The sequence below is a fragment of the Mus caroli genome, unplaced genomic scaffold (genome assembly GCF_978045245.1).
Source record: "Mus caroli unplaced genomic scaffold, Mus_caroli_1 scaffold_14, whole genome shotgun sequence".
In the NCBI taxonomy this organism is placed as follows: domain Eukaryota; kingdom Metazoa; phylum Chordata; class Mammalia; order Rodentia; family Muridae; genus Mus; species Mus caroli.
Window position 1 is genome coordinate 32,157,496 of NW_028227269.1, and position 12,676 is coordinate 32,170,171.

The window sequence follows — 12,676 nt, forward strand, 5'->3', positions numbered from 1 at the left end:
CCATTTTCCCCCTCACAGGAAAAGAAAATTCACAATTGGTATACTCTGTCTCAAAAGAATAAACAAACATGAAACTGGGCTTCCCCTCTGCCTTCCTGCTCATCATGACACTGGTACTCCCTACATGCCATCAGTGGAAGATTAGAGTCACTGTGGACCAAAGCTTGGTTCATTCTTATAGATTATCAGAGCCAAGCATGTGATTTACCACAGAAGAAGCAAATATGCTTGTAGAGGCAACTCCTGCCAACGTGCCAAGGTTTTTATATTGCTTGGGGTTCACAACATCTCATGTTATTGTTAATTATTCCAAGCTCTGCAATTTCATGGGCAGAAATACTTAGAATTCACTTCACCCAGGGTGGAATTCGCCTCATTTTTCTGTATTAAATGGCTTCTAAAGAATAGCTTCGCTCTTTTATAACCAACACTAACAGATGTTAGTTTCCTCAGTTTTATGGCCCTCAGATGACAGACAACTAACTGGTTTTGGCCTTGGGAATAATTGCAACACCTTTGGATTATGAACTTGGTTCAGTTCTTAGCTGGAAACAGCAGGGAGCTAGTTCATAATATCAAAAATGTAAAATACGTTTTCCCTTTCTCCAGATACTGCAAGAGAATGCCTTCTAATTCAGCAACACATCAATGCTCCCCACACTGAGAGTCTCCTCTTAAAGTGCTTATAGCAAGAGAAAACACAGACATACAAGTGAAATCTCTTATTCAATTTATCAACTATTTGGGCCCAAACAAGATGTTAAATCCATTATACTTAGAGTACCCAGTGACGGTAAGGAATCCAGACTGTTCACACTGGTGCATTTGGGGAGTGACAGGCTCCATGTAATTAGCAGTGCTGTTAACTGGTAGAAGGAGTTGGAGTTCCTTCTCAGCTTAAATGTGAGTGTGAGCCTCAGAGTTTCTTCTGTGTCTTGCCTGAAACATGTCCTGAGAAAGGATGTCACCTTGCAATCAGCTGTGGAAAACACCAGTATGGCTTATCTCGTGCAGTACACTGGGCAACTTACATTGTAAGGAAGTATTGAGTGAAGTGTGGTCACCATGATAAGAGAATGGGTAGGAAAATATTACCAACTCACCATGATTTCTTTAAAAGTAAATAAGTAAGTAAACAAGTAAACACCCTGATTTATTATCAATAAGTGTTTGATGTAAATCTATTTTATATCTCTTAAAAAGACAATGTGAAAGAACCCAGATGCCCCTCAACAGAGGAATGGATACAAAAAATGTGGTACATTTACACAATGGAGTACTACTCAGCTATTAAAAAGAATAAATTTATGAAATTCCTAGGCAAATGGATGGACCTGGAGGGCATCATCCTGAGTGAGGTAACACAATCACAAAGGAACTCACATAATATGTACTCACTGATAAGTGGATATTAGCCCAAAAACTTAGGATACCCAAGATATAAGATACAATTTGTTAAACACATGAAACTCAAGAAGAACGAAGACCAAAGTGTGGACACTGTGCCCCTTCTTAGAATTGGGAACAAAACACCCATGGAAAGAGTTACAGAGATAAAGTTTGGAGCTGTGACGAAAGGATTGACCATCCAAAGACTGCCATATCCAGGGATCCATCCCATAATCAGCTTCCAAACGCTGACACCATTGCATACACTAGCAAGATTTTGCTGAAAGGACCCAGATATAGCTGTCTCTTGTGAGACAAGGCCGGGGCCTAGCAAACACAGAAGTGGATGCTCACAGTCAGCTATTGGATGGATCACAGGATCCCCAATGGAGGAGTTAGAGAAAGTACCCAAGGAGCTAAAGGGATCTTCAAACCTGTAGGTGGAACAACATTATGAACTAACCAGTACCCCAGAGCTCTTGACTCTAGCTGCATATGTATCAAAAGATGGCCTATTCGCCATCACTGGAAAGAGAGGCCCATTGGACTTGCAAACTTTATATGCCCCAGTACAGGGGAACGCCAGGGCCAAAAAGTGGGAGTGGGTGGGTAGGGGAGTGGGGGGGGTGTATTGGGAACTTTTTGGATAGTATTAGAAATGTAAATGAGGAAAATACCTAATAAAAAATAAAAATTAAAGTAAACAAGTAAGCTGTACATGACCCCCAATCTATGTACATAGGAAAAGAAATTAAGAACATTGTCCTCTTACAGAATAAAACCAGGCTCAGTTCTCCTTCATTAGCATCCCCATCTCCTTGACAAACATCTTCCATCTCTATCCTTATGGACCTCAAGGAGACTCACATATGTATAAAATGGCTGGCCCTTGACTAACATCACACACAGCTTCTGCCTTCCTGTGTTCCCTTTGTTATAGCAGAAATTTCAAATGTTGAGAGAAAGAAAGGGAACATCTGGGAAAACAGAGATAAGGAGGAGGAGTTAGGTCCCCAGGCAACTCTTTCCACAGTGGTCTGCACTAAATTATCCAACAAGGAGTGATATTTCTCACTCTCGATCTCAGCGCCTTTCTCTGGGAACCATGTCTGGGGAACCACGTCCTCCAGGTTTGTTTTCCCAGGAAGAACGAAACAGTTGAACTCGCCACAGCCTGTATCATACACTCTGCCATCTGTGGCTTTGGAGAGAACAGGTAGAGGAAGCAGAAAGAAAGTTCCAGAATGCCAGCAATGAGTCTGGACATCACTGACCACCTCATTCCCTCATGCTGGATCCATACCTGCCATCTTCCTGAGCAAATGGCTGTTCCACATCTACCGTCAGGGAGGCTAGTGCAGAAACGGTCTCTGTCTCCTCTTGCAGCTGAGAAGCAGGCAGAGCACCGCCCCTTGCAGCAGCCACCATCTTGATCGACTTCCAATACTTGCCTAGAAAAAAAATCACATATTTTTGTAGAAACTTTAGTTAGATAATAATCACAATATGATTACAGGTTCAAGTCCTTTCATTATTGCGCTATAATTTGGTTTTTGAACTGCTGTGATTAAGTCCTTTTCAGGGGATCTAAGAAGGACAAGTGGTGAAGTACTCACATTCCTAAGCCAAGATCTGTGCCTTGCTTGGGAAACAAGAAAGAAAGGAAGAATCCATGGCCCAATGAACTTGTTAGCAGAATGACAGCTGTCCCTACAACTAAATAAGACTCTAGGCATCACTCCCTTTGGGAAACCCTCAAGAGACCTGGAAGTAGGATTTCTCCTGGAGAAAAATGAACAAAATAGTCATGTTAAAAATTGCTACTTTAAAAACCTTTAAAAAAAGGTTAATGAACAATTAACTTTTTTTTTTTTTTAAATGAAATGGGAATACCATAGAAAAAGAAAAACCCAGAGATGCTAGCTGAATTGAACGGCACCTTTGCCAGAACAATCAAGTCTGTTAGTCCTGGATGTTCTTTCCTTCTCAACCTCAGGGCGTGTACTAGAACAATAATTCATCTAAAACTTTATTATATGTTCTCGCTGATGTTGGAATTCTCTCTCTCTCTCTCTCTCTCTCTCTCTCTCTCTCTCTCTCTCTCTCTCTCTCTCCTTCCTCCCTCCCTCCCTCCCTCCCTCCCTCCCTCCCTCCCTCCCTCCCTCCCTTCCTTCCTTCCTTCCTTCCTTCCTTCCTTCCTTCCTTCCTTCCTTCCTTCTTTCCTTCCTTCTTTCCTCCTTCCCTCCCTCCCTCCCTCCCTCCCTCCCTCCCTCCCTCCCTCCCCCCTTCTTTCCTTCCTTCCTTCCTTCCTTCCTTCCTTCCTTCCTTCCTTCCTTCCTTCCTTCCTGTTTTTGGCACTGAGGAGAGTGGGAGGAGAGTGGGTCTTTTCTGGTAGACAGGCCAATTGGATAAGTTTCCTAGAGCAGGGCAAAGGTTAACAGCTACCAAGATTCATTTGATTTTGCTGATTTATGTTTTTTTTTATTATTGTTAAGTGTTGAGTGGTCTCAGAGACTCTTCCCAGACTCTAACAAGACTGCACAGTTTAAAAATCTTTCTGTGGGCTGACCAATGAGGAAAGAACTTGGCATGCCAAGGGTTTGCTTCTTTTAAAACAGGAAAGTATTGCTTGAGAGCAGAAGGCAGGCTCACACTGAACTGCAAAGTAAGCTCACAGATCTGGGTCCAGCTGTGCTTTGGGACGTCCTAACCATGTGTCTAAAGCTTACTGGGATTTTGTCCTTTGTTGCTCTAAGATATGGAAGAAGAATCAGTCTCTTTATCCACTCCTCACACTATCAAGATCTTCAGATGTAGGTACCCACTACTGTTATACTTAGTGTCAGCACAATTCTGACTACAGTCTAGGGAATCTCTACGCTTTTAAAACTTACCAAATGACAAATCTGCCAATAGATTCATAATCACACACACACACACACACACACACACACACACACACACACACACACACACACGGAAGTTAATGCTGCACCAGATTTCCCTGACTTCACATACCAATTCTGTACGCTAAAAGCCTCGGAGATTACAAAGAGGAAGAGAAAAAGCATAAATACGGTGATGGCAACATAAAGGAAAGCTGCAAGGGGCAAAAATGATGCTTAAGAAAAAAACCTGGAAACCAAGCAGAAGTCAATTTAACTAAATGGAAGAAGGCAGGATGCTGAGTGTCCCTGGCAGAGGACACAGGATGTTGAGTAGGTCCTGACAGCTCCGTGGCTTATTGAGGATCATTAACTGCTAGGTACAACTATGACATAGGGTGACTATTGAGTTTAATGAGTGAGACCCTTTGGTAGGAAGTGGCTAGTTAACACACTGTCTTAAATAAATCTGATATAGAGAACTTAGTTTTCTTTTTAAAAGGTGGCGCTGGAGAAACCATGAAAGACAGATTGACAGATATAAGTACTAAAAGGAAAGCCAATTTCATATCTTGCCAAAGTAGAGATGGAAAGGATTTCTAGAGTCAAATGAAGCTTTGGAATACGACAGAGGAGGTCCTGACAGGACCTTAAGAAGGAGGGTGCTTCAACTATGTCTGGGCTTATTCTTCAGCATCTATCTTTCAATTTTGAAAGTTATCTCTGATTGACAGTTCCAGTCTAAGTCTTAAACTTCTCTATATTACCATGTCATTATTATCTCACCCAAGTCAGAAATTACATATTCTACCACCAAAAAGATAGATCTGTATTGAGTCTCAGGAAATACCATCATTAAGTATTATTTTAGTACATGATATCTATGAAGTTAGTGTCCCACACATTTAAGTATAGACAATATGCCATATCTACAGTATCCAAGGGCTTGGCTTTTATTGCCAAACAGAATACATGTTTTTTCAAGAAGAGGGTTCTTGATCATGAAAGAAACAGACATATTTACATCTAGCAGAGGATGAAGAAAGACAACATGAACAATTATAGCAACTTTTTAGGAGATTTGCTGATAATACTGGTCATTTAAATGTTACATACATGAGTAGTGCCTTAAAGTGATGAGGCCTTTTAAGATGGCATTTAACATGTATAAAATATTCTGAAAAGTTAAGATTGAAGTTTGGCTTTTATCTAAATATCTGAGTTGTTTATTCAGAAATAACCCAAAATGTTCAATCTAGGCAAAGTATACAAAAAACAAAGGAAATATCACCATTAGTAATACAATGATAGGCCACTATCTGTATTCATAAAAGAGAAAAGTTAGAACATAGGCATATATAACTCAGACAATGAAATACATAGCTAGCTCCAACCATGTAAATGATGGGTTATGTTTTCACATGATGTATACATTTTTTCTCTTCAGAACAGATGTGCGAAAACATCATATCTAATGGCATGGGAGTAATTACATCATTAGCACATAAGAGAAATGAGCTAAGGTTTTGGAGTTCTCAGGGACCTGCAACTACTGGGGTGCTCACTCCTGTGGCAATAAAACTGGCAGAAGAGAGGGGTTTTCCATTAAAATTGGAGGAACACCATCCTTTTTTCAGTCATATCCTTTATCCTTATTCATTTTCCCACCATGTAAATCTTGCCACTTTTCAGCACTTAAAAAAAAAAACAAAACTATTTAGCCTTCACCATTCCGAATTTTTGTTTAATCTGGCAAGAGGAAAGTGAAGAATGAATTTATAATAAAAGAATAAAGTAGACAGAGGAATGCAGCCAGGCCAGAGCGGGAGGTAGGAAGTGCAGACAGCTTTTCTGGGTCACAGAGGATGCCAGGAGGGTCTTGCAGGGATTGTGTGCCTGGAGGAAGGGCAAGATTACTCTGGGTATTGGTCAACTGGAATTAACTGTGGTGGGAGTAACCCACTGACCTTGAAGCTTCTCCTATCAGAGCCCATCTTCAGTTTGAAACTTCTGGACCTGCCAAAGCTCCCCCTTCACATTGTGCTGGAAACCTTGGAGCTACTTGGGCATAGATTTAGATTTTACTTTCTTGCCATTTGGATGAGAGCCCTTCACCTTTACACACTATGTGCTCCTAGGGAGAAAGCTGGTTACTGACTTTGACCCTATCAGCATTTAAGGTTTATGATTGGCCCAGAACCATCATCCTCTGTACCTTCTTCTTTTCACTTGCAAGTTCTCCATCACCTCTTAATACTTATTAAACACCCGCTTATTATGGCTAACTGGGGAATTCTAGGAGTATCAAAAATATTACATAGGTATCAAAATATACTCTTAAAATTTGCCATATGAATTGAGTGACCAGTTAATGTTTCATACAAATTGGTACAACCTCATTAATGGGTATAACCCCTATTAATTGGTATAACTCCTATTAATGGGGAAAATTTTTGAAGCTAAAAAAGGACAAAAATAAAAATCCTATTTTATATGTCTTAATATTCATTGGCCAAAAAAAATTTTTTATGTGAAAGACCTAAAAAGTAGTGCTATTCAATTATAGATGGACAATTAAAATTCATTTGAAGAAATAAAATTTATGTAAGTCATATATATATCAAAGCAGAGTAACCGATATCTTTATTGACAACCTGAATATTAACAAATAACATAAGTAAAATGTGGTGCTTGACATAAGAAATGGTGCATAGGTTTGTGTATTTGCACACTGGATCCTTGGCTGGTAGTGCCATTTGGAGTGGTTTTAAAATTTTAGAGACTTTTTGCTGTGGTTATGACAGACTCTATCTCTCTTGAACCAAGGACCCAAATAAAACTGTTCTTCTTCAAGCTGTTTTTACCAGAGTACTTTAGCACAGCGACAGAAAAATAACTGACTCAGACTTATACTTCCTAGTAAATATTTACATTGCTGCTCCATTTATGGAGAGCATTTCTGTAAGGCTCTCTCCCTCATATAGTTGCTATCTACCAACACTGTTAGGAAGAATATACTTTGTGTTTTGATGGATTGTGGATATTATAGGCTGCTTCGCAACATTGCTTGCAACACTCCATAGCATTAAATGTTATAACTCTGAAGGTTTTTTTTTTTCTTCACTGCTGGATGCATTTGCTTTAGAAGGTTTACTTTCTATGCATTCATTTGTTTAAATGAAATATGATCATTCACTTGATACTCAGTGTCAGTTTATTCGCATTACTTTGCTAAGATATTCTGCGTTCTTAGATCTGAGGATTGACATAGTTTTCTTATTGCAAACACTTTCTTCTATTATGTCTTTAAATATGTTTCATCACATTCTACTTCTTTGGAATTACAAACCAGAGACATATTAGACCTGGTAAGGCTGCTTTACAATCAACACATCTGTCTCTTTCTTCTGGAAGGTTTACTCCTAATATTTCTTTAACTTCACTGCTTCTATTGAGTTGTTTTGTTTCCTGTAGTCTAATATCTGTATCAACACCTTGTGTTGCATTTTCTATTTATTTTACCAAAGAATGAATATATATGTGTGTGTTGTGTGTGTGTGTGTATACATATACATATATATATATATATATATATATATATATATATATTAAAGTCATTAGAATAATGAAGATAAAGCCATGGTGAAATTTCACCATGCACCCTTCTGTATGCAGATAGCCCAAAGATACAACACCAATTAATGGGAATGCCACCACCTGGAAATTCTGTTCTAGTGGCAATGCAGAAAGGCACAAGTACCGGGAATTGTGCAGTGGTTTTTAAAAGAGTTTATAATAAAGTTTCCATAAGATTGATAAATCCTATTCCCAGGTATTTACTCTAGAGAACTTAAAACTTGCACTTACACCAACATCTGCAGGTGAATAGTCATAGACCTTCTATATAGAGTTGCCGAACTAGACGTGACCCTGATATTTCACAGTAGGACAATGGATACGTAAACTGTGCTTTATCTGGACAATTGATGCTACTCAACAATAAAATAAACAAAATAATGATACAGTCAGGAAGAGGCATGGAGTTTGAATGGATTCAACAGTAAAGAAATAAAAAATAAAATCAGATGCAAAAGGACACATATCATACTATTTCAATTATTTTTTTCCCTCTGGGAAAGCTGAAACTGTAGAGTATAGAATAAGTTAATGGTTACCATGAATTTAGCATGATGGATGAGATGACAGTATACAGACAATTGTGGAAAGATTTTCAGAGAACTGCTGAGTTAATGCTATGATCCCCCACCCCCTCCCCTCCCTGCATTTGTGTGCAAGGCCACCTGCTTTGTCACTCCAACCACTGATCTGGAATTCAGGAGACTAAACTGTTTCTGTGTTATGCCTTACTGAGTGATCAATTACCTGTTTGCTTATACCTGCTCAGATCAGTGCTTGGGAATATTGAATACAAAACTAAATAAAATATGGCTTTTCACTCCATGTAGAATCAAAGGAAACCTATGCTCATTGATATATGATTCCACACATTTACAAATAACAATTATGCATACTTAGAGTGATACAACTTATTTGTTAATAAAAATGTAGTTTACTGTTTATAAATTTCTGAAAAAAAAAAGAACTAGGGTATAATAGGGAAACTCCAAATGGAAGACAGATGATGATGTGACTAGTTATATTATAAATGGAAAAAAGCATGCTGAAAGAAGAGTAGAGTTAGCCTAAAGAATTTTAAAAATAATAGTTTGAGTAGATGGTATGAGCCAAGGACACAAAGACTATCCTCTAATTTGTATAATGTTTGAGATGGTATAGATTAGCAATTGTGAAACTGCTTCATATGCATATGAGTTATATAAGTTGCTATATGACCCAAACTTCTCATTTTCAGGGTAAGGCATAGTAAATATGGAAAGATAAAAGGTGAGAATGAAATATATATATATATATATGTCATGGGGACATTTCTGAAAGAGTGCTGTTCTAAATAGCCAGAGCTATACTGATTTGAGTTGGGAGGATAATATTGGCTTATAAGCCAGGGACTAAGTATCTATGGGTTTAATAAAATTAGTTTTCAAATAGGGTAATGTAAGTGCTACAGATGACTAGATGTGAATACCTCCATGCTGGGGTGGTTCTGTTCAGGGATGTGGGACTATGACAACACAGATAACTAGGAGTGGAACATTCGTGACTTTGGAAAAGTGTGAGTTTTCCAGAGTTTGTTTTTAATGATGGGAGGAATTATATAGTGTTTGATTGTGGATGGAAGCAATGTCTCTAAGAACACAGATGGATGGCTGCTATTTATTCTAAGGAATGCTGCTGATATTTGAGGAATTGGAGTAAAGGTCAGCCAAAGGATAGTGAACATGGAAAGGCTGTTTGAACGGCAGAAGATAAGGCTGACCTGAGACACAGGGGATTGGAATTGGTTCACTTGAGTTTCATGAACAGAACTGTACAACAAATCCATCTCTTGGACACCTGTTTGTTTGGGTGCTGCAAATAGTTATTTGTAGAACTAATCCAGACTTCATATATTCTTAAGTTGTTCAGAGAGATGGACAGAGCTGTGGCGATGTAGACTGAAAGGTAAAATGCCATCTCATTTTAAAGAATATGACATTACAGCTATTCAGAGGACTCAGTGAAGGAAAGATCGGGATGATGAAAGAGGAGGAACAAGGACTTAAAAACTAGGAAGTAGCCCAGAGTCCTAGACGTGCAGTTCAAGCAGGGCATGTACGTGGCCTAACACAGCCATGTATCCATCTTTAGCAGTGACATGGTTGCCAATGCTGGTTTGTGATTCAGTTTTCAGTCTTCCCTCCCATTGGCTAAGACAATAATAGATGGTCATGTGTTGTTCTGCCCCCTCTTAATTCCTTTCTCATTCTCTATTTCTGCTTTCTTTTTAAAAATGTGGGGTGGGCAGAAAAGCCAGATTATTATTTCAGTAAGGCTTTATGAAGCCACTCACCATCCTTTGCTTTTATTATTATATCCTTCATATTTAACATTATAAATAATGCTGGATCACTCCATTCCTTACCTTTGCCTGCTCTCCCTACTGGTATGTGTCCCTATGCTTTAGATTTTATGAATCTAAGTGGGTTGTTTACTTAGTTAAAGTTCATACTTTGTTGAACCCAATGCTCCTGTGCACTGAAGGTTTAAGTGAGGAATACTTTCTTCCAGAAAAGAAGGTCACTGTCACTGGTTTCTTGTAGAAATAAAGACTTGAACACATAAAACCTTGTTTAAGGTGCACTAAATGCCTATCCCAACTCTTGCAAAGGACCCAGGAGCTTGCACATATGTTGGGTTCCATCATGTGCTCACATACCTTACTCTTTGTCTCAGTGTCACTGTCCACTGCTCCCTGGTATATCTCAATTTAGTCTGTTTTCCTTTCTCTATTCTGTTTACCCATGTCATAGAAAGTTCAGTAATATATTAAAATTTATTGTTTTACCATATAGTAACTCGCTTTAATTTTTACGTAGGACCTGTTAAAGATTCTTTCTCTTACACCTGAGACAGGAAGTTTTGCGGGTTCTGATTTTACTTAAAAAACAGGGTAGAGACAGATAGGTCAGTCACAGAGATGGTTAGATAGGATGAAAACAAACTTTAAGATCACAGAGCATAAAATCTTAGGTTTCCTGTTTCCTAGGAAAAGACCTTCAGCAACATGCCTGGCCTTGTGAGGTCTCTAGTGGCTATGGATGGATTGCATTGCAGAGGTATGTGGGGACCAGACAAAATATATGCAAACTCACAGCAAGTGCTCTTCCCTCAAGCCTGACCTTCCAGTGTTTTGCCTCAGCTAATGGGGTCCTAAAGGAATGAGAAACTCACCTGCTTAGAAATAGCTTAGAATGCTTTCTTTCCCAGAACACTCCTGATGTTAAAGACGGTTCAGCTCAGAAACACACATGATTTTATTTATTCTTTTGGTTTAATTAGTTTTGACTTGAAAAGAAAAAAAAAGTGAATGAAAGTTTTTGTAACTGCAGATGCAATTAGAAACCAATAAATTACCAAACCAAGTTATATCTCTAAGTGGACAGAAGTTTTTTTTGTTTTGTTTTGTTTTTGTTGTTTTGTTTTTGTTTTTGTTTTTTATAATTTGGGTGAATTTTAGTGATGGGGCTCCTCCACACAACACTCAGACTTTCAGTGTTTCAAGAGAATGGTGAATTAGAAAGTCAGGATCAACTTTGAAAGAGTCATGTGAACACATTTGACCTGGCTGTGATACAAATGAAGGTGGGTGGGGTTACCAGTGGAAGGATGCCTAACACTGTTTTTCCTCAATGAAGGTCTGCCTGGCCCTAGCTCTAACATCAAGGCCTCTGTCTAAAGCCAAAGGCTCTATGACAAATCACAGCTCACACCTGACAATAGTCAGGGCTTTAAACTCAACAGGGCAGGGACTTGAAATTCTGCCAAGTCTTGCATTTTTTTCTGATTAGATTTGTTTTACAAGTTTACCAGGGGGCTCCAGAGTAGACCCAGAGCTCTCTGGCTCCTTGGAATTTGGGACTGGGCTTCCAGACCTGAGTGTGGCTCAACCTCAATTAGTCTGGACAACTAAAATTCCAGTTTCTAAGTCAAAGTGATCCCGCCCCCACCACCACACACACCTAAGTATGTCACCTTTAAAACAGATGGGGAAGTGGGGGACGTGCACACAGAAACTGAAGCAGGAGGAGTGAGTTTACCTGTGAGCCAACAGAACACAGGCTTGGCAGGAAGAGTGTGGGACAGATCTGCTGGGTTCATGATCTGGCTTCTACCTACTCATTATTTGTGTGACCCAAGGGAACTAAGTAACGAATGGCCCTCAATGTCCTTAAAGTGGCAGTGAGATGAGTCTCACCTTACTGAGTTGCTGGGGAAAGTTAATTGTTAGATGGTGTTAGTGAGAGTCTGAGGAAAGCATCTGGCAGATAATGAACACTTAATAACTGGTATTTGAACATTGGCTAATAGCTTATAATATTTGCCTTGTATAAGCAATTTCATTCACTGGCCCTCTATAATGTCACTGTAGAAAATAGATGCTTGGAACAAAGCTAACATTTCCCAACACTCAAGACTCGGCAAAACTTGTGTCTTTTTTAAGCCAACTTTCCTTTGTTCCCTTTCAAGCCCCACTTCCTAAACTACTTTTAATTTCGTGAGGTAAATATTGACATCTTTTGCTTTTAGAATCAGAAAAATCTAAAAATCATTTGTTGTCTCCATGCCAACTAATGACCTTATGCTAACTCTATTTTAGAATAGAACCAATCAATAAGCCCCGATCTTAGTATAGGCACAGTAATATTTTAAGATTTACCTTTATTAATTTAAATTATGTACAAGTTTGGGTGTATATGTCTGTAGGTGGGTATGTGGTTTTGAGC

General features: G+C 38.9%; 1 protein-coding gene across 1 annotated transcript in view; it reads right to left on the minus strand.

The window, feature by feature from the left end:
- Positions 1-12,676, minus strand: part of LOC147001218 (histone deacetylase 5-like) — a 148,667-nt gene that overhangs the window by 19,195 nt on the left and 116,796 nt on the right. The window contains exon 5 of the mRNA XM_085830304.1: positions 2,693-2,840. Within this exon, the coding sequence (XP_085686430.1) occupies positions 2,693-2,840 (148 nt within the window). The remainder of the gene's footprint in view (positions 1-2,692; positions 2,841-12,676) is intronic.